Source organism: Opisthocomus hoazin, chromosome 7, assembly GCF_030867145.1.
Source record: "Opisthocomus hoazin isolate bOpiHoa1 chromosome 7, bOpiHoa1.hap1, whole genome shotgun sequence".
In the NCBI taxonomy this organism is placed as follows: Eukaryota; Metazoa; Chordata; class Aves; order Opisthocomiformes; family Opisthocomidae; genus Opisthocomus; species Opisthocomus hoazin.
This window is the reverse complement of record NC_134420.1, coordinates 12,457,014-12,480,268: the sequence shown is the minus strand read 5'-3', so window position 1 is coordinate 12,480,268 and position 23,255 is coordinate 12,457,014. Positions and strand designations below refer to the sequence as shown.

At 38.6% G+C, this 23,255-nt stretch overlaps 1 protein-coding gene across 2 annotated transcripts in view; it reads right to left on the bottom strand.

Moving 5' to 3' along the window:
- Positions 1–1,923: 1,923 nt before the first annotated feature.
- The window catches only part of GALNT18 (polypeptide N-acetylgalactosaminyltransferase 18), a 321,219-nt gene continuing 299,887 nt past the window's right edge, over positions 1,924–23,255 (bottom strand). The window contains exon 12 of one of the 2 annotated variants that reach the window (XM_075427473.1): positions 1,924–2,058. In XM_075427473.1, the coding sequence (XP_075283588.1) occupies positions 2,014–2,058 (45 nt within the window). In that variant the 3' untranslated portion in view covers positions 1,924–2,013. Of the gene's footprint in view, positions 2,059–5,306; positions 6,626–23,255 lie in introns of those variants that run through there. The other variant, XM_075427471.1, reaches the window with a different exon arrangement.

Sequence of the window (23,255 nt, the reverse complement as noted above, 5' to 3'; positions counted from 1 at the left end):
GGTAATAATAGCAATGCCAAGTTTAAATGCTCCCAAGAAGAATTACTGATATTAATACCACAATGATCATTATTCATATTTGACAGCACTATATAAATTTGGCAATTATTAGTTTTATGCTCCAACTTTTAAGTCTACTTTAAATATCAACTTGCACACTATTAGTATCTTTTCAAAAGTGTTGCAGAAAACCACATAGAGGCTATAAAACTTTGTAGCACAAAATACAGAAGTTGCATGCTGCATAATAAAGAAAATCTCTGAAATTTCACCACAGAAGAGAAACCTGGACTTATCTTGCCTGTGCATGTTCTGACATTAACACGCACTTAAAGATAAGGTGGGGAATCGTGCTTGTGAAATAACTCATCCTATTAAACACTGAAAACAAGAAAAAAAGAGGAGATCTTGGTTTAAAAAGTGTGAAAAATAGCTCTTGCATTTGAACATATAGGTTGGATCTTTTTTATAATTTGCTCATTAGGCAAGGGTTTCTGTTTTATTTCAAAGCTATCAAGAAAGTGATCTTTCATTGTGCAGCTGCAAAAAAAGCAGACATTTCAGAAAAGGGAATTACTGCTTTGCCTATGTCTTATCTGTACTAAAAATATGTTTTCCCCACCTTAATCTCAATTTACTAATAACCTTAGGTTTGTTACATCACCTCAAGAATTTCAAGCTACTCTTTGTCATGAGTAGTACGTTTAATGGTATGATACAAGGATCACTATCTAGTTGATGATTTAAATTTTACAGTTCACAGTGATGATAACTGTCAAATGTTAATGTAAAATAATTAATAAATTAAATAAATGATTGATGACTAAATTATCCTGAATACTAGAAATACTGGAGCCAAGGGGAAAAATAAATCAGGATATAAATTAGCAATATTTCTGTTCTGTTGGTCTTCATAGATGTAAAAGCTCATGAAGTAGCAATACAAAGCTGAATGTGGATTTACTGCTGTTGTGAAATACATTTGGTTACTGGTATCTAGTTTGCAGGCAGATTGCAGAGTTTACACAGTTATACTCTTAATTTTGGCCTGAATTTCTCAAACGTATAAGTGCTGTAATCCTACTGATTTTGAAGGGATATGTTCATAATCAGTGGTTTTGAATGTCAGGTTATTTGAATCCAAAAGAAGCACAGTTAACACAGCCTACAGGAAAGGCTGAGTTTTCTGGTGACCAGGAATTTGGGTTTTTTAGTGTTATGAACTAAAACAGTGTTTGACATAGTTTTTAAACAGAATCTTTTGGGGAAAAGAAACAGGTGTAAGTATGCATGACTAAGATGGGAGAAATTTCCTGTGCAGTGAATCAGTACTAAATAGAAAGTATATGTCTAAGCTTTGAGAATGTATTTCTGTTCCTATAATTGCATGGATAAGACTAATTATGCCTGTTATATAGAGACAAATATGCTATCTATCTATATGCAACTTCAGTGCTTTAGCTTCTAGCTTGGAATTCTGTTCACACAAAAAGAGAAAAGTTATTTCAAAGGTTTTCCTAAAAATATGTCAACAATTAAATCATCTGTTCTCAAGGTTAAGTAATATCTCTTTCTCTCTCTGCTATGTGTAGAGACAGTGATGAAAAAAGGAATCTTCTAAGTGTTTCTAATACAGTCTAATTTGTCTGGATTATAAAGTGATACCCATGTGGAGTTCACTGCCTGAAAAAGGAAAGTGGTTATTGGACACATAGTGACTGCGCTCAAGAGCAAAAAAACCCAACCCCATTGCCTGTTTTTCCACTACCTAACAGCAATAACAGCCATTTCGTAGAGGGAATCATCAAAGAACACAGCAAGACACAAAAATGGTAAAAAGAGAGACTGGTGTGAAAATGCATGGAGTTGTTGTGAACTGGATAAATCATAGATTTAAATTATTTTCATTTTCCTCATTTATTCCATAGTTCTAGGAGATTATTACCAGTTGTCCAGCTGAAGAGGTCAAAATCAATATTTCAGTTGATCTCAGAAGGAAGTGTTTGTTTTGTTTTAGCCCTTGGCCATGCTGTCTTCTCTTGCCACATGAAAGGAAAGCTGATGAAGAGAAAATAACAGAAAATTCTTGTTTCACGAGATATTTCTCATCTGCCTTACCAAAGTGTCTATGGAGTTGGGACCTGGGACTTAGGAACTCAACTGAGGAATCAGATTTAACTCACTGGAGAGGGGTTTTTGTGAAGTGTCTCATTAAACTACAGTGAATCACAGAGGTGAGGGCATCTCTGTTCCTAGACCTGGGAATACCTGGACTGTAAAACTTCACAGACATGTGGCAAGAAATTAAAAAATGGAAAAGAACTGTGCTGCACCTCACTTAGACTTCAATTCAGATGGCTCATATGCTTAGTATCTCTGTAAGTACTTAGTTTTCTTACTCAGAACTGTGTTAAAGACTGTAACTGCTATTGGATGTCCCCAGTTGAAGTTTTAGTCTTTGAAGGCATTCAGAAACCAACTACACTCAGTTGCTCTTGGAGAACAGTCTCATGCTTTGTAGCCTCACACTCATGATGGAGCAGAGAACAGGTTTTAGTCTATATTTTTTGCCTTCTTTTCCATCTGTCTTCACTGTCTCACTTTACCTGAGAGGACTTCTCTGATGTAGTTTTCCAGCCTTTGCAGTGATTCAGCAGCTCACAGCAACCTGAAGGAAGTCTAAGGATGTGTCATGCATCATCTTCCAGGGTTGTCCCTTAAATAACAGCTTGAGGGTACACTTCTTCTATGGTCAGATCATCCTGTTGTGCCCCTATGCTGGTTGAGAGGCTGCTTTATATCTTTACCTCTGTTTAGATTTTTGCTATGTGGAAAAGGCAACAGGCAGAAAGAGAAAGTAATTTTATTCTCTGGAGTGCAATTAGTGAATAGACTGTGATCAAAGACCTTGCACAGCTGCACAAAAGGCTTAAGAAGAAATTTCATTTATGCATCCTCAATTCAATAACCGTACAGAGGGTATTATCAGTATTATGCTGTGGACAAGTGTCACACCATCTTGCTGTGTCCCTCAACATCTTCAAGACTAAGTCTGGTAGAAGAAAAATCCTGTGCCCTTTCTTCTGAAAGTTATTTAAAAGGGAAGATTCGTTTCCATTAAGATAGCAAAAATAGGAAGATGCACTCTAGAACCTCTGTGCACCTGTACACAAACTGATGTGAGATTTCACATTGCCTTTTCTCCAGATGTCTGATAGTAAGATCTTGTTTGCTTTGGTTTCTGAAACAAGAAATTTCACCAGAGGTTGAGAATTTCTGCTCTCCTACTCTGCTGTCCTACTGTTATTCCAGGGACTGAGCGTTGATGTAGTAAACTGTCCTCTGGTTCTTCAGCATCAAAGATCAACTGATCTACAATTAAAAATGCACACAGCATCATGACAGATAATGGCCAGGATTTAATTTAGTTCAGTATATCAATACTGAGATATTACATATTTTAATATTCATTTACAAGTAATACATAGTGCCACGCATAGAGATAACTTGCTAAGCAGGTTATTTCAAGCTCAAGTTACTTCTCATCTTTGGAGATGATGCTCATTGCTGCTATCTTTAAGCAAAGGCTAGTATCTGACATCACTTATCATACCTAAATAAACAAATCATAAAGCTAGTTTGAGGGAGAATATTAATATTAGAGTCATAGAAAAGTTGAATATATACTGAGGCAGTAATACGTTATTCTTATTTATACCACAACGCCAGTGGAGACAAGCAATTGCAAATATATCTGTATATGCAGAACAGTTACATATATTTTGTTGCTGCAATCACAGGATATTGATATATAATCACTGAAGAAGGTTCTGGCAGTGGAAATGAAGTTAATCAGTTAATTAGCATCAGCTTCACTTTGCCAGACTGGTACTGAATTATTTTTATAGTGAAATTATGAAAGTAGGGTCATAGAATCATAGAATTATTTAGGTTGGAAAAGACCCTTAAGTTCATCAAGTCTAACCGTAAACCCACCACTGCCAAATCCGCTACTAAACCATCTCTCTAAGCGCCGTCTACACGTCTTTTAAATACCTCCAGGGATGGTGACTCAACCACTTCCCCAGGCAGCGTGTTCCAGTGCTTGACAACCCTCTCAGTGAAGAAATTTTTCCTAATATCCAATCTAAACCTCCCCTGGCACAATTTGAGGCGGTTTCCTCTTGTCCTATCATTTGTTGCTTGGGAAAAGAGACCAACATCCGCCTTGCTACAGCCACCTTTCAGGTAGTTGTAGAGAGTCATTAAGCATGTAAGTCTACTTTCTTTCCTCAGCCAAGTACTTCTAACTTAGAATCCTAAACCTACGGTCTTGAAAACATATGCATAACACTGACTGCTTCAGAAAATCTCTATGGATGTTAGTGGGATATCCTTGTGAGTAAATGAGTAAACTTGCTTACTAGCCCTTTACAACTCAGTCTTAAAATTGCCTTCTATGGAGATAGAAGATTAAAGCTGGGTGAAATGACTTTAAAAAATACATTCCTTTTGGTCTCTGCATATCTCTAAGTAGTCTGTGTCCAAACTCTGAAATTTACGAAGTGCATTTTACATAAGCTTTTTAAGAAATTGTATGAGGGAGGAGAAATTCAGTTGCAGCATGAACACTAGGTAGTTGAGAAGTCTTTTAATACATGGGATAGTGAACACAATCCCATACCAGTTCGATTTCATAGGTCAAGGTAACTAGTAAGCTAGCTGCTAACAAATGATGGCTACCATTTCCTGGCTACATTTCATATAGAAGTAGAGTAATAATCTTTTAAAGATGCAGTCAGAGCAGTATTATGTTCATAGTTAGGCTTTGCATATCTATGCATAATCAAGCAAAATGGTAAGTTGGGTATAGTATCCGTAGTAGTATTTTTGGGAAAGTGCAAGAGACACAGTAACCAGCATTACAATCAGTTACGAATGTGTAAAACTAGACATTTAGTCGTTGGAGAAAAACATCCTGATTTCCCTTTGACACTGGATAAAATACATAAAAACTGCATCAAAAAAGAAAAGAAAAAATTGATGCCTTTGGCTATTACTCTACAAATAATAAAATGCTGAGGAGTAAAATAAGCTACACAGGGTATCAGGCAGCTACCATGAACATTCAGGTTTGAAATAGTAACATGTTTTTAATACTTTGCCATAAATTTCTTATACAAATACTGTTTTTCGTAACATAGCACAATCTTAAAGTTCCTTGCAATTTCATAGATGTTTAATGACATTATATAGCCTTACACTTCCCAAATATACTGAAAGAAGAATGAAGTTGAAGAGCTACATTGTCATCTGTGTGCTGTCCACATAACTGAATATAATGGACTATTTAAAAAGAATTATGAAAGTTGGGGAACTAATAGCATGACATTTGGAACATGTCCAATTAACTTATGTTTCCAGTCCTGTATCTTAATTTATTGCATAAAAATTGTGTCACACTTCACATACAAAGGATGTTCTGAAAATTTTAAAGTCGTATCTCTGAGAAAGCAGATCAATGTATCCACAAAGACTGAATGATCACACACAAGAATATTCATATAGTTAAAAATAAGATATCACCATTTAAACAGACACATTTTGTACTCCCAAATAAGTATTTTGCATGTAGTATAGGGATATTTATATTTTTATGTTCCTTACATACCAGTGATAAGATCACACTTTCAGTTTATATACACGTAGCTCTCCATTCTATGCATGCAGAGGTTCAAGAAACAGTTATCTCATTTTAACCAAAACAGCTGCAGGTCTCATGTATGCCTGAATGTAATCCAGCAACTGTGCACAAGTTTCTTTTGCTGAAGTCCCCTGAAAAGTCTGCTGCAGTACAGATTCTCAGAGCGGAACACAGTATCGGGTTCTTCACAGGCTGTCGTGTTGTTTGGTTTTTTTTTTCTTTTAAAAGAAGTTTCCAGAAGGTACTAACATACAAATTGTTAGAATATTTGCCCAAGATATATAACATCTTGAGCTCAGTTACAGTGAATGTGCTTTCTTACTTGATATTAATGTTGACTGTGCTTATGGTGAGCACAGTTGAGGAAAAAAAAGAAAAGAAAAAGAAGGAAAAGAAAAGCACTCAACTTCAAATTAAAGCTGCTCCAAACCTGAAAAAGAATAGCGATCTTAGAGTCTAAATAAATTTTAGTTTGAATGTTTTCTCTGTTCAGAATTCATTTGCTCTAAGCATGTAAAGCAAGCCACTCTAGTGCTCTGTACTACAGTTAGCTTCAAAAACCTGTATAAATGCTGAAAAGGATTTAGTTTGTCAGAACATACAAGAAAAAGATGACATCATGGCAACAAAATGTCAAAACACTATAAAACATTCAGATTTTCTAAAGTTTTTATCATAGCCTCAAAACATTAGTGATATGGAATTTATTACCAAAATTGTCATTATATTCCCCACCCCTAGTTCTTCTTGCTTCCATGGTTCCTTGTGGTGTATTCAGTCTTGAAAGCAAATAAAAAGCCAGAATAGGCTTGATGATTTTGTATCAGCAGCAAAGCTTATCGAATCTAGTATTTACTATAGTCAAAGGCATTCATGGGGTGCTTTTTTGCTTGTGGATAACTTTACTTCATGGAAAATGGCCTGAGAAAGAAAATGCTTCATTGTAAACATCTTATTACAAGAGGAAAGGAGGAACATATACATATGTATAAAGTTCTAAATATAATATAGAAACATCTTTCCCAGAGCCAGCAACATTGTCTAACAAGTCTATGTAACATCTCCTGTGATCATTTTGAGACATTTGGAAAAGCATGGTAACAGCAAATAGACTAAAAAAATGAAAAGGATCTGTATTCAGCCTTATTAGAAAGCAAGCACCATTTTCTGCTGACCAACATGGTAAAAAACTATTAGGTAGCAAACTTAGCACTTGGATATCACTAGTATCACTTGGAATTTCACTAGTAACAACAGAATTTTATTTGCTTATAACAGGGTTGATTTTGGCCCTCTGGTATGCAATACATGTAGATTAACTGCCAATGGAAAATTTACTCCTGCATGACACACAAAAATAAAGTGACTCTGGAGCTTACATTCAGCAAAAGAATTCATGGTGGATAGTGAAGCTCTTCAGCTTCTACAATGAATGAACAGAAGTTATGCTAAATCAACACATTCAGCACCCTCTTTATTCTGAAGAGATGAGTTATGAAGGATTATTGAATGGGATGGGGTTTTTTGCATTTACAGAAAAATGTTCGCTCAGTAAGAAGCAATCTAGCAGGAAGGCTGACACTGGATTCTACATGCAAAAGAGAGAACACGTCTTTCACATGGATGTAATGAACACCTTTGTTATTACAAACAACAGACATAATTGTTTTCCCACAATAATGGAAGACAGCAAATGTAGAACTGTAATAACAAAAATAAACTGAACTGTAGTTTTTGCTCTTCAGTACTATCCACTCCTCTTTCTCAGGGAGTCTTACAGTTTAATAATGATATTTGACTCACTATCTACTGTCTCAGTGAGCATTTGTATTCTATTAAATTTGGTTTTCCAGGTAATGTGTTATGCAACTTAGAATGCAGATTCCCTCCTTCACTTGCTTTTCATGCACCTTTGAGGTAGGAAATATATGCCCATAAACCTGGTGCCAACAGAACTGAGGAGGTCATACAGAACCTTTAGCCCCTCACATTAATTTACTGTTGGTTCATCAAAATGAACAATGAGAAAATGTATTATTCAATCAGGAAGTTATGTCTTTAGTGCCGAATGTATCACCTCAAATTTATTGTATGAATAGATTTAATAGTTACTCTTTGTATTCCCTTACTTTTATTTATTTTTCAAAGTTTATGTTCAACTAAGATTAAAATATGTAAGTTCATCTTATGAACTTCTTGAGATTCTGATAAAAACATGACAGATATAGAATTTTTTCATTTTGAAAATTATTGCTCAGTCTTACAGTGACGAAGACCGTATGCCTGTCTAAATACTGTTACATATTAATCTTGCCTTAACCTTACATTCCACTAAATCTTTGTTGCTGTCAACACCAAATTCACACCAATAGATCATCCTTTGGTCATTTTGTCAGTCAAATAGTGTTTTGTCTCTTACTCCCTTGTCAGCCTGAGAGTTAATTACACTATTCTAGTGTGCTGTTACATTTTCGGTATTAGTGTGTCATAAAAATTCAAAGGCAAAAGTAAAGCAGCAGTTTCTGTTCTGAAAAAAAGGAGAGACTTCACACATTTAACCATGCTCAAGTCAATTTGGTTTTATAGGAATCCTGACACGAGTAACACTGGCAAGCAATGCAGGTACTTGAACAAATACAGCTATGTGGTGGGTTGACCCTGGCTGGATGACAAGTGCCCACCAAAGCCGCTCAATCACTCCCCTCCTCAGCTGGACAGGAGAGTGAAAATACAGTGAAAGGCTCATGGGTTGAGATAAGGACAGAGAGAGATCACTCGACAATTACCATCACGGGCAAACCAGTCTTGAATCAAAGAAATTAATTTAATTTGTTGACAATCAGAAGTCAGAGTAGGATAATAAGGAATAAAACCAAATCTTAAAATATCTTCCCACCACCCCTCCCTTCTTCCTGGGCTCAACCTCACTCCCGATTTCTCTACCTCCTCTCTCTGACCAGTACAGGAGGACAAGGAATGGGGGTTGCGGTCAGTTTATCACATGTTCTCTCTGCTGCTCCTTCCTCCTCACACTTCCCCTGCTCCAGCATGAGGTCCCACCCACAGGAGACAGTCCTCCGTGAACTTCTCCAGCGTGGATCCTACCCACAGTCTGCAGTTCTTCACAAACTGCCCCAGCGTGGCTCCCTTCCACAGGGTGCAGTCCTTCAGGAGCAGACTGCTCCAGCATAGACCCCCCATGAGGTCACAAGTCCTTCCAGCAAACCTGCTCCAGTGTGAGCTCCTCTCTCTCCACAGGTCCTGCCAGGAGCCTGCTCCAGCATGGGCTTCCCAAGGGGTCACAGCCTCCTTTGGGCACATCTCCCTGCTCCGGCGTGGGGTCTTCCCCAGGCTGCAGGTGGGTCTCTGCTCCACTATGGGCCTCCATGGGCTGCAGGGGCACAGCCTGCCTCACCATGGTTTGGTCCAGGGGAACCTCTGCTCCAGCACCTGGAGCAACTCCTCCCCCTCCTTCTTCACTGACCTTGAGGTCTGCAGAGTTGTTTCTGTCATGTATTCTCAGTCCTCTCTTGTGGCTGCTGTTGTGCAGCAGTTTTTTCCCCTTCTTTAATATGCTATCACAGAGATGCCCACCACTGTTTCTAATAGGCTAAAGATAAAATATCACATATAAGCCAGTGTATGTCCTGTTTTTTTTAACTGCAGATATCAGAAAACATTAAATAATCTTGAAAAAGTGTTTTCCCAGTAAAATCATCATATATAGACAAACTAAAAAGGCCCTGTTCAGTAGTATTTTGTAGTCAGCTTTGCCATTATCTTTTGACTGCAGTCCTAAATAAAAATTCTTTAAAAAAACCTAGAAATTTCAGTGTTATATTTTTTTTAAGGATTTCAGAGAAAGCAATAGTAATTAATTTTAAGAGCCAAAACAATTCTATACATATATAACACATTCTTGCTTTACACCCCATTCTAGCTTTAGACTCTAATGAGTCTGACCTTCATACTTACATTCTTTCCTTTCAGTAAAGTCTAGCAAAAGTGAACATAAATCACTAATGGGTTTCTTGTGCTGACCTACCCACTTAAATTCTGATGTTGTGAGATTCTTAAAGGCAATAATCTCTTTGTTAGAGCAGACACACAAAAAATATTTTCAGTCCTCAGTCTCCCTAAAGGAAGAGTTTGTAAGATATCTCATGCTACTGTGTCTGAACACTGGAAAACTTCCCCTATGCACTACTCTTGTTATAGTAAAACAATTCAGATGAGCACCACAGACTGCAAACTGCAGAGACCTCCAGAAGTAAGTTATGAAGGAGCAGGAAAGGAGAAGAGTTGTGTGCCCTAGGTGGAAGGAGTTAGATGTGATGGCATGCAGCTGGGGTGAGGCCACCGGCAGGCACAGCTGCAGGAGCCACTGCATCGTCACAGGGACTGGAGAACAGTGCTGGGGTGGTAGAACTTTAAAGGAAAAAGTGTAGTATGAAAGGGAAAAATAAAGCATTAACCAATGTTTGTCAAATGACTCACTTGTCATTGTCATTGCTAGTGTGACATAGTAGCAGGTATCTCCTAGTCTTGTATTATTCTAAATCCTAGCTGTCCTGGAAAGAAGATAGGAAATGGGGTGACACTCTGCACTGGTGCTAGTGACTACAACTAAGCCCTCCTGCTCTGGGAACCAGGGAGCTGAATTAGCTTGCTTAGAAATCCTCTCCAGTTCAGCCTGCTTCTAGACAGAGACATATATAAAAGGTAAGTGTCATTAGAGTGATGGGGTAGTTATTACTTAGAAGTCCTTTTCTGAAGTTTCATAAGAGTGTGTGTACTCCTCTGTTTCTGGTTGTGGTAATTTTCTTTTTTGCTCTCCTTGGTCTGGCCTTTAAAAGTGGTATTTTCATTAAGCACTGAGTGATGACCATTTTATTTTTAGGAGCTGTTGGTTGCATTGGGTTTTCTTCCATTCTTGCAAGCTGAGACCCTGCTAAGTTACTGAGAAGGTACTGCTTTGTGAGGAGATTGGAGAGAGATGTTAAGGTTAGTGACTTTGATCAATATCTGTTTTTTGCCTACATTTTACTTTGTTTTTCAGGCCTTGCCTGTATAATTCTGGGAGTTTCAGACTGCACAATGACGGAAGTTTGTTTCTTAAGTAATGTCATAACTGATATTGTTTTAAAATATGCTAATGTAATTTAGAAAACCTGTGAGTACTACATAAAGTATCCATTATATCAAACTTTAAAAACTTGTCTATCTGTTATGTGTACAAAAAGACAAAAAAAATTACTGCAAGTTTCAGCTTCATTTTTTTAATGCTCATTCCTTTACACCTGGTAAACTTCTGAAACTCTAATCTACTGAATTAATGTTCTGACAGCAAGCTGTAGAGAGCTGTGCTGCTGATCTTAATAGGGTGATGACACCCTTATTTGTGCTTCTAGTTGTCTCATCCTAGGAAAGAGAAATAGGATATGTTGGCCCACAGCTTTTCAGACGTTTTCCCAAGTTTCTGATGAGTGCAGAAGTACACAATATATTGAAGTATTTAAGTAGTTGAAGATAAATAAGTACATCCAATTTGCAACCCTATTGTGAGAGAGAACCTTTCTTTTCCTGCTATTTTTTTTCTGTAAGGCTTTCGTTCTCTCTCTTTTTTAAGCTCTCTGAAGTCATTGTATTTGTCTTCAAAGACTGTGATTATGACTTCTTCCAAGGAAAAGGTTCAAGGAGAGCAAAAATTTTTTAATCTTCGCAGATGCACAGCTGCTGGTCACTAGTGGGCTTGTAGTGTTGATACTGTTATTTTGTACTTGTCATGAAAGCTTAGTTTAGAATCTACAACTTCCTGGTTGAACAACTAATTTAGAAGTAATGACATACTGCTGCAGTACAACACAGAGTTTTAGACTGTATAAAATTTAATGTGTATAATACTATGTCACAGTTCTAGACTGCTGCTTCTGTGTTGGTGTGTTTGTGATATGATAAATTGTGATATTGGAGCCATTATTCAGGTGAAATAAATAAGATGGGAATCTTTTTTGCAGATAGTGACTTAATACTGCTGCTACATGTTAAATTAACCATTTGCTAACTTGCCCCAGGGTGTCTGCTTCAGGTTTTTAAGTGACAAAAAGAAAGTGGAGATTATCTTAACCTGTGTTTTCATGGCCATGTACATGACTTAATCAGCTGAGTCAAAATGTAGAAAAAGGAGTTAAACATGTCACTACCATATTTTGGAGTTTTTGGCCTACTTCACATAACATCTGGTAGTGACATGCTCTAACTCCTTGATGCTACATTTTTATCTCAGATGAGTAAGTCATGTATATGGCTATGAAAACATGTGAGAAGGAACAGGGTTTTTTTAGGCTGCTCTGGACATAGGTTAAGCAAACACAGCAAGAGATTTCCCTGAAATAGTTTAAAAAAACCCCAAACTTATTAGTCTACCTTCTCAGCCCAATGAGAGAAGCCTAAACAATTATTGTCCTTTCAGTTTATAATAATTAGTATATGGGAACTATACAGCAGTTAGTTGTTTGAAATTTACATTATTTGTGTAAGACAAGGCGTAATAGAAATGTAGTGTTTCTTTGAAATAACCCAGCACCAATATCTGGACAAAAGAGGCACAGCAAATTTTCAAAACTTCTGGCTTTGGTAAAGCCATGTTGTTCTAGTGTGGTAGAATGGATCTGATCCCACAGGCATGGAGACACTAGTGATAACAGGCATGATTTGGCCAAATATGCTTTGGTTTTCTGGTGTCATAGCTCATGAAGTTAGTCACTGGCTTCTTGTTGACACTGGCTGTATATGAAGGTGCGTGTTTCTGCAGTAATTTTTTCCTGATCAGGTAGGTCATTACTTTCTGGAGACAGAAACTGTGAACTTGTAATAGCCACCTAGAGAAACGCTGCCAAGGGGGGTGATTCTCTGTTGGTGGTTTCAAATTTTCCATTCTATCTACTTCTTTCTCTTCTTTCACGGGCTTTCCTTGTCTTTTCTACACTGAACTATATATGATTTTCTGTATTTTCTGGGTAATATAAAGTATGCAGGTGTATGAGGAAATTAATTAATACTGAGTGTGTGAGAATTTTAATTTCATTCTTGAGTACCTCGTTTTCACATGAACCTAAAAGCTTATTTGCTGTCAGAATTAAAAGATGAAGTTAAACATCCTGGATGATGAATTTTCTGTGTCTCGGAGTTAAATGATGTACAAACATTTCTCTAGACATCTAGGTTTCCCCAAGACAGAGTTAAAGTATCAAATAGTATGTAACTTAACCTTCTCGCAGTAATAAATTCAATGACCAGCCTCAACAATTCAGGGATTATTTGAGGAACACTGTGATGTGCATTAAGACTGAGTCCTCTACATAGCTCTTTGTAGTAGACTGCAGGTCTCATACGGAGAACTGTTTATATCTTATGGATGCCATCTAAGGCAGAAGGTGATAATGGACCCCAAGAACTGGCCTGCACAGCCACTGCCTCATATGTGGTCTGGCCTTCAAATCTAAGGAGTTTCAAGTCCTACTGTTGAACAAGGGATGATATCTTTGTAATTTTCTGACCCTTGAGTAGTTTGCGTCCTAAACTATCATTTCATGTAACTTTGGCATGGGAAAATGTCTTTTTTAATGCAGAAAAGTTAAGACACATGAATCCTGTAATATGATCATGAGATGACAGCAGTATTCCACACTGAGTAGTACATGAATTCTCGGAGAGATGCCCTTGTATTATTTAAGGCACAATTCCATTTCTTAACTATAATGCTGAACAGCTGTGAGACACACTTGTTTGTCTGCCAGTTTCTGTGGAGAAGTTTTGCCTCACGAAGAAATGCAGGGTTCAGCCTACAATTGCTGCCAAAGTAGAGTGTAGAATACAAAGAACAGATGTAAAATTCCAATCTTGGTGGTCTTGTACAATCTTCTCAGATTTTGTAAAACTCAAGGAAAAATTTATTAATAAGTGTATCGAATTTTTCTACTGCCTCTTGTTTTGGTACGGATATTTTGCATGTAAAATTGTTAAATCTAAGTGATGTCATTTTAAAAGCTGGGCAACAAAGAAAGGTTCGTGTGCTCCAGTTTGGAAGTCTACTTCTTCACTTCATATCTTTTTTTCCCCTTTTTGAATCAGAAACTGTATTATGTTCTGATAGTGAATGTGTTTATTTAAAAAAAAATTCAGTATTAACTCATATTAAATGGTAACAATTAAAACAAACTCTGAGCAATGTCATTAGCTGAATCAGCATAAGAACCATAAGCACTCTTTCAGGTTCACAAATCCTTTAGGATTAAAAAAAAAATCCACTCCTCCAATGTCAGATGATACTGGTGTCCTTTTTGATTCATTGTTATCTCAGGCAAGTCTTTCAAAGCCTTGCTGAGATAGACACCATAAGGGATCTCACTTCAAGTTAAAAATAAAATATTAATTTCTGGGCTGAAAGCTTTATAAATTTCCTTGTGAACGCAAAACATTTCTACTAAACCTGGAATGTATTTTCTAAAAGAAAGCATATGGCAAATCACTGGAGTGGCTCTCACTGTTGGAAGTATTACAGTTTATGCACTGCTTAAAAGACATTGCAAAACTCACTTTATTGAATGTAAGTTACAGTTCTTTCTGTAGTTGCAAGAAAACGTCAATAATTATATCTCACATGACTTCAGTTTTCTTTCCCTGGACAATGATATCTGGGATTTTTGTCTGGAATATTTACAAGAGACTTCCTTTACAGGATTTCTCATTATCCTTGTATATGAAAGTAAGTAGTTATATAAATCTGCAGACCAGAGCTCAAGCAGACTGCTTGGAAAATACGCTGACTCAATTTCTTTTAAATTCTTGATTTGTCTTTTTATGTGGCTGGAAAAATAATTTGGATGCAAAATCTGCTTCCCTTGATGGATATATTTTTTGCTTGGTTTTCAAGTGAAATGGGTGAAGTAGGAAGGCAGAAAGTGACTGTTTTGAGCTCTTGCAAGTCAGTAACTCATTGCAGATTGGCATTGTGATTTTTTTTTCTTAAGCATTAGAAAAATGCGATTTTCTGGAAGACATGCTTTTGCCTAAAAGTATGGATTGGATATGAGAATCATCTGGAAAAACTCTGTAGTCTATATCCTGTCTAGCAGAACAGCTACTTAGGCCCTTTCTGCCATCAAAGTCTGAGTTGTGTTGCTGTGAAGAGGATTAAGTCTTTAAATGGGGGAAATAAAATCTCAGAAGAAGAAATATTGATATATCAATTAAACTTCTAGGTATTTCTTCAGAAGTTCTATATAGTAGAGCATAATGAATGCCATTAGCCATGGTATGTAACTGCAGATGGAAATAGTTCTGCAGTAGCGCAGTAATAGAGAAGTAATAGGAATTAATATAGACGAGGAAATGAGATTAGTCCTCCTAGAAGAGTAAGGAAAAAACTGATCTATTCAAAGCTATGAAGGGAATATGGAAAAAGTACTGTGTTTTATCTGCTGTGGTACTCCTGGAGAAATAGAAAAGTCTCTCAAAAGAAGTGTATTTTTGACATAGCTCATTAGACCTCTGACTCACAGAATCGAGGCACCTCCATTCTTGTGTATCTCAGCAAATATCTATTTATGTATGCAGGCTGGAAGCTATGAAACAGTTGGATGAAATGCACCAGTTAATATCAGTAAGTGGCAATGAAAGAGCTACCCAAGAACTCTTAACAAAAAGTGTATCTTCTAGCTAAATTAAGCTCTGGATCTAAATTTGGAGAATAGCTTGTTTCAATGGAGAAATGAGCATTCAGTGCCAAATTCCCCTGAACCTCAGGGAAGGTCAGATCTTTCTCTCCTGTAAGTCATGCAGTTATAAAATTTTATGAGTAATAGTATAAAAAGGATGAATAGTATAAGAGTATGGAGCTTGCAAGAATGATAAAAGATATTATTCTTGTCTCTTAGAGTCTGCAATCCAAAGTAAGCTGACACGACTCATTGATAAAGAAGGGAAAAACACTCTAGACTCATGAATTTAGTGAGTGGTTCAGATAAGAAGCGGAGCCCTGGGTATTTTGACAGAATGACTTCCATGTACTTCCTTTTTAATCTACTGCTTATGCTGCAGAGATATTGGATTATCATGATGTAGATGCCACCATAATCTTAGAAGGACCCACCTCTGCTAGTAAAGTGTTAGCTTAAAGTGCTAGTAAATTGTTAGCTTAGAGTGGAAAGACTTAAAAATCTTTAGCCGCTATTCCTTCAGCTACTTCTTTCACTCTGACACACTTCTAAGCTAAAGGTCCGTATTACTGAATAAATTTAATGTCTGTTGTACTGCTGAAATTACAAAGCTTTCTATAACATCTCCTTTAATGACTGATCTTACTCTTTCACACCAGCAGTATGGTACACTTGAAAGAAGAATTGCAACTGTGCATCCTTGTAATGGTCCTCCAGCAAGCTATGGACGGGTTAGCTAGTTGCCACCTTACTTTCCTGGGTTTTAGCAAGGCAGATCCTGTGCATTCCATGAATTTTCCTCCCAGTGTTCCAGGTGGCAAATAAAAAAGCTCCAGTGGCCTGTATTTCTGAGTTTTGGAGGACAAGAATTCCTCTTTTGATATTCCTACTCTTGACCTTTGAACTAAGAATGTTTCTTCTCTCCCTCTTGTTTGTTTGTTTGTTTGTTTTGGGTTTTTTGTGGGGGCAAGCGGTGATCTTTTGGGGAAGGAAAAAAGTGAGGGACAGAAGTATTGGGGAAAAAGAAGATTGTTGGCTTACCACAGGGGAGAAGTGAAGTGGTCTGGAAACAGTTACAAGTATAACATCTGTACTTCAGCTTATTAGAAAAATGGACCTCTTTGTAAAAAATTCCACATGGGAGAAAAAAAAAAGTGAATCAGACTTCCTGTGTATCTTTGCTACTCAGTTCTAACTGTCTAGCATTAATTTTGATTTAGAATATTTCTAATGTTTGGAGGGGTAATTATAAGATGGGCTTGAAGTTAAAATCTTAGGTGGAATATTTTCAGTGCTAAAATCAATAAATGACCATTTGCAGTTCTCGCATTCTTTTCAGAACAGTAGCAGATTATTGAGGTAGTTCTCTATTGAAAGTATGTAAAATGTCAGTGAATAAGGGTAGGTATTACTGTGCAGGGAAGGCAGACTAATGGAAGACTGACAAAGCAGGTGTCAGGAAGAACAGGTTGGTTGCTCTCTCTTCATTCCCATGCCCCAGTATGTGATAGTGCTGACTGTCTCGCTAAATCAAAGATGTCCACAGATTAAGTGGCATGCATTTCCCTAGAATACTTAAAAGCTCAAATGAGTAACAAAAGCGACGTGGTTACACTAAAGATGACAAGAATTATAGCCCTGTACAGCCAGACAAATTAGTGAAATATTTTTTAGTGAAAAGTATAAGTAGTAGTAGTTGATCTATGCTTAAAGAACTACAGTTGTGTAGTGGAAATATTTGTGAAGCACTCTATTTTTATATATTTTCTGCTTACAAAATTTGACATCTATGTAACTTTTTTCCCTCATGTATGTCCTTGTGTTTTGTACTTCTAGGGAATCTGTGTAAAAAGAAAACTTGCATTTCTGAAGCAATGTCTTCCTTTTTCCTTTGAAATCCTTATTCTTTTGTTACCGAGTTATCTGAAGTGATTAAAAAATTATTTCAGATAGAGACATAACAGCCCAATGACTCAATGGTATCCCTTTCTTTTAATTCATTGAGTCAGACTCTTCATCATGCAGAACAGCATCTCGATTATTTCTGAAAGAAATAATCGTTTGTAGGCCACTGTTTAGAGCATAGCTTAAAATATTTTGGTTAATGTGTGCAGATACCACACAAAGTCTTACACAGACAAGACATACTGCTTTAATTTTGTACTCATATTCTTGTGTTACAGACTACTAAGGAGCTTATATTTTTCTTTTCTTTTAATTTAATTTTATATTAGAAGGTTTTAAAGGTTTTTTGAAATGGTGGCTGTGGCAGCACACCACAATAAGTCATGGCAGTCACAAAGCAAGCAAAAGCAAAGCAGAGGCAGTTTATTGGTTAATCATAACATTTGTATAATCCCTTGACCCCCACCCCCAGAGTCTCATTGGTGAGGGTCTTTTGGCATTTAGCTCCTTTGTTCTTCTGATTGGTCATCATGTGTCCATTCACACGGCCTTCACGATTATCAGAGTTGGATTTTCTCATGCTGTTTCTTCATTCTTTTCCTCCTGTTTTTCAACCACAGGTGCACAAAATAATTAGCTCATAGATATGGCTCTATTCCATCAAGATCGCCAAGGCCGCCCGTGGCCCAGCCGATTCCCACAGTGGCAAGGGTCTAAGCTTCTCCTTGCTCTTTCATAAATATGAACTCTAATGAATAAAATATGCTTAGTAATCCTCCAATAGTTGGTTCTCTTACGTAATTTAGTTGCCAAATTGACTCTTGACTTTTGAAGTGTCTATTGACTCTTCAAACAGTAATGCTTGTGTTTAGTTGCAAACATAGTGAAGCTAAAATAATCCTGGAAGCAATTACATTCTTTTACTTTACCAAACTATTTCATTGCTTAGGTGCTTTAGTCTCATTGGTTTCAGTTTTAGGAAGTTTATGTTTGTCAGTGCTTTGATTAACAGTAGTATCTCATATCTGAGTTTTCTTCAGCATTAGACTGGACAAATACTTTCTGATGAATTTTACAGTCAGCATGAAAGTGTGTTGGTTTGGGTTTTTTTATTTTTTCCATGTGCGTGATCCAACAGACGGAAATTGGATAACTTTGACATCTGTCCATCTGATGGGTATCAGGCAGTACCATTGGCTGACGTTATCAGTCTGTCTTGTTAATGTCTGGAGCATATTATGGTTTGTACTGTCCATTCACAGAAAATAAGCCATATATTTTTGGTCTGAAAAACATGGTTTGGAAGAAGCGATACAAATAGGAAATGAAATAGGGAAAAATATGTTCCATGAGAGAAGTTGGTGACTTATTCACTCTGGCAGCAATCTTGAAATAAACTCATCAGCTGGTGAGACCTATTGCTGGTAAAAGGATGGACTTGTAATCTTTTAAAATTCTATACATCACAGAAACTTCTATAAACAGATCAGAATTTGTAAATGGGCTGTAGTTATTAGGATGCTTTTAGATGCCACTGACTAAAGATTAATTTTACATGAGACATGTAATGAAAATGCCACTCTCCTGTTACTTGAAGATCGAGGTAGCCTTAATTAAATACATGCATTCAGTGCCTTTAGCTTTCCAATGTCATCTTTCATTTAGGACTGGCATTTAAGGAGTAGAACATGCTTTCAAACTTCAAGTGAATGTGCTTTCATTTTTTAAAAGAATGCTTTTCTTTCCTGAGCTTTACTAGAGCTGTTTAGCAACTTCCGTCTCAAAGAGCTGAGGATTGTGAGGCCATTAGTACAAGCCAGCCCATTTTAACCCCTTGTCAGAATGTGCAAAGAGTAATTAAGCACAGAGGAAGAAGTTAAGGTAATTGTCTTTCTTTTCAGTTCAAGAAAGATGAAGAGCTACTGGAGAGAGTCCAGCGGAGGGCTACAAGGATGATGAGGGGACTGGAACATCTCCCCTACGAGGAGAGGCTGAGGGAGCTGGGCTTGTTCAGCCTGAAGAAAAGGCTGCGAGGGGACCTAATAAATGCTTATAAATATCTCAAGGGTGGGTGTCAGGAGGATGGGGCCAAGCTTTTTTCAGTGGTGCCCAGCGACAGGACAAGGAGCAATGGGCACAAACTGAGGCACAGGAAGTTCCGTCTGAACATGAGGAAGAACTTCTTCCCTCTGAGGGTGACGGAGCACTGGAACAGGCTGCCCAGGGAGGTGGTGGAGTCTCCTTCTCTGGAGATATTCAAGACCCGCCTGGACAAGGTCCTGTGCAGCCTGCTGTAGGTGACCCTGTTTCGGCAGGGGGGTTGGACTAGATGACCCACAGAGGTCCCTTCCAACCCCTACCATTCTGTGATTCTGTTTGATTGACAGTGTAGATACTGAGACCTGACTTTGTTCACTTTCCCACTGAGAGATTGCCAGAAAACTGCAAAAGCAACAACAACAGAGTTTTTGCTCCAAACTGCTAGGAGATTGTTTTTTTCTGATGTGAGAACATAAAAAGGAAGGGGTAGGGGAAGCTGCTTCATCTCTCCCCATGGTCTTTTTTTTCACTAGTTTCTAAATAATGCTTATAGTATAGTGTCTCAGTCACTTTAAAAAGTGTAGACTGAATTTTACTGAAAGTGAATGGGTTGAAAGCTCTGGCTTATTAGTTTCCCAATGACGTCTAGATGTGATGGACTTAGATTTTAGTGCTGCCACAGGGGTTTTAATTTTTTATGTTGGCTACAGCCAGTTCAAGTGGTCTGCTGCTGTTCTGAATTTGACAGTATATTTAGGGGAGCAAATGACGCTCTCGCTATCAGCAGTGATAAGTGAGTAAAAAGTGAGTAAAAGTAAAAACTGCTGAAGATAGTGTTAAACTCGAGGCTTTTCTCTTTGGAGCCTGTTTCTGCAAAGGTGTAAGCCTACCAAATAGATCTAAATTGTTAAGCAAGACTCAAGTGAGGTCGGCACATCTATTTCATCAAATATTTGAAGGTGCCTTAGAACAAAACCAAGGCTTTCGGAATTCTGTGTCAAACATAACTTTGAGTCTTCATAGATAACTGGTTCTTTGATCTCATTTTGTCTAGAAATGCTATTCTAAATCTGAAATACTTTGTGTATAATATTTTTCTTTAAATCAGAGCTTCTAGAAACATTAAGGTTCTTCTGAAGAAATTTTATTTGAATGTGTATATTTGTGCGATGGGAGGCTAGAGAAAATGTCCTTGAATGCTTTTGAGCAGCTGTAGATTGACCCCTGTAAACTACTTATCACTGATAATGCCCTAATGTCCCGACTAGGAAGAACTGGTCTGTGAAATCTGCAGCTCTCCTGACGTACAGAAAGAGGAAATAAGTATATTGAATGAATGACTGTTCTTTTTTGCAGTTGTCAAGAATACCACAGGAAAATAGTACTTATGACTACTTCATAACACCTCTAAAACCACATGTCTTTTAGAATCTAAGTATAAACAATTTTGTTTTCTTTGTTATTTTCTGAGTTCGGTTAAATGTATGTTGGTATTTGCAAAGACAGCATAAATTTTTCTCACTTAATCTCTAAACTTTGCCGTGTCATGCACTTACATAAAATCCCATTCAGTCATGATCTTTCAGATAGTTCATGCCATAGCCCTTGGTCCAGTCCGGTCAGGGCAAGATGTTAAAAACGTGCTTTACACCACAGCTGGGGAGAATGGCACAACCTGGAGTCTCTGGCAGAAAGCACCAGGGGAGACTCGAGGTCGACCCCTGGGGTTTTGGAGCCGGGGATACAAAGGATCCGAGGCCCGTTATACTCGCACTGAAAAAGAGATTCTGGCAGCACATGAAGGCGTTCAAGCTGCTTCAGAAGTGGTCGGCACTGAAGCACAGCTCCTCCTAGCACTATGATTGCCCGTCCTGGGCTGGATGTTTAAAGAGAGGGTCCCCTCTATGCGTCATGCCACTGATGCTACGTGGAGTAAGTGGGTTGCGCTGATCACCCAGCGCGCCCTAATGGGAAACCCCAGTCGCCCAGGAATTCTGGAGGTAATCATGGACTGGCCAGAAGGCAAAGATTTTGGAGCATTGCCAGAGGAGGAGGTGACACGTGCTGAAGAGGCCCCGCTGTATAACCAGCTGCCAGAAGATAAGAAACAGTATGCCCTGTTCACGGATGGGTCCTGTCGCATTGTGGGGAAGCAGTGAAGTGGAAGTCTGCTGTATGGAGCCCTACACGACAAGCTGTGGAATCTGCAGAGGGAGAAGGTGAGTCCAGCCAGTTTGCAGAGGTGAAAGCAATCCAGCTGGCTTTATACATTGCCAGTCGAGAGAAGTGGCCAGTGCTCTATCTTTACACTGACTCCTGCATGGTGGCCAATGCCTTGTGGGGGTGACTGCAGCAATGGAAGAACAACAACTGGCAGCACAGAGGCAAACCTATCTGTGCTGCCCCATTGTGGCAAGATATTGCTGCCCGGCTGGAGCAGTTGGTTGTAAAAGTCCGTCACGTGGATGCCCGCATCCCTAAGAGTCGGGCCACTGAAGAACATCAAAACAACCACCAGGTGGATCAGGCTGCTAAGATTGACTGGCTCAGGTGGATCTGGACTGGCAACATAAGGGTGAACTGTTTATAGGTTGGTGGGCCCATGACACCTCAGGCCATCAAGGAAGAGATGCGACATACAGATGGGCTCGTGACCAAGGGGTGGATTTGACCATGGACACCATCGCACACGTTATCCATGAATGTTGAACATGTGCTGCAATCAAGCAAGCCAAGCAGGTAAAGCCTCAGTGGTATGGAGGACGATGGCTAAAATATAAATACAGGGAGGCTTGGCAGATTGACTACATCACACTGCCACAAACCCGCCAAGGCAAGCGCTATGTGCTCACAATGGTGGAGGCCACCACCGGATGGCTGAAAACCTACCCTTTGCCCCATGCCACTGCCCGGAATACCATCCTGGGCCTTGAAAAACAAGTCCTGTGGCGACATGGCACCCCCGAAAGAATCGAGTTGGACAACGGGACTCATTTTCCTAACAGCCTCATAGACACCTGGGCCAAAGAACATGGTATCGAGTGGGTGTATCACATTCCCTACCATGCACCAGCCTCTGGGAAGACTGAACAGTACAATGGGCTGCTAAAACCACTTTGAGAGCAATGGCGGGTGGGACTGTCAAAAACTGGGATACTCATTTAGCAAAGGCCACCTGGTTGGTTAACACCAGGGGATCCACCAACCAGGCTGGTCCTGCCCAGTCAAAACCTCAGTGCCCTGTAGAAGGGGATAAAGTCCCTGTAGTGCACATGCGGAACATGTTAGGGAAGACAGTTTGGGTTAGTCCTGCCTCGGGCAAAGGCAAGCCCGTCCGCGGGATTGCTTTTGCTCAAGGACCTGGGTGTACCTGGTGGGTAATGCGGAAGGATGGGGAAGTCCGATGTGTACCTCATGGGGATTTGATTTTGGGGAAGAATAGTCCATAAATAAATTGTATAAAGTTACTTGTTAAATAACCCTGTCACTGTCTGTTATCACTGTTATAATTGTTATATGTTATACCAGTAGTAGCATAGTAAGAATCGTCCAGATTAAAGAAGGATGGACTTTTTCATTAAAACCTAGCAGAGCACAGCGATGACGTAACTGGACCTGGTTTTCAACAACTGGCACCCAGCAACTTCATCAAGATCAACATCTCCAACCTGCAGACTGTGGGCACGGGCTGCACCAGATACATCAGCTGTGAGCTCCGGATGCAACAATTGACCACCCATCACCACACATGACCTCTCCTGCCACGGAAGACCATTACGACAGATGGAGCCCGAAGTCATGGATTAAATGAACTCAACGGACACTTTAGAGTGATGATCCATAGACTAAGGGAATGATACCTGGAGACAGGAGAAGTGGTGGTGATC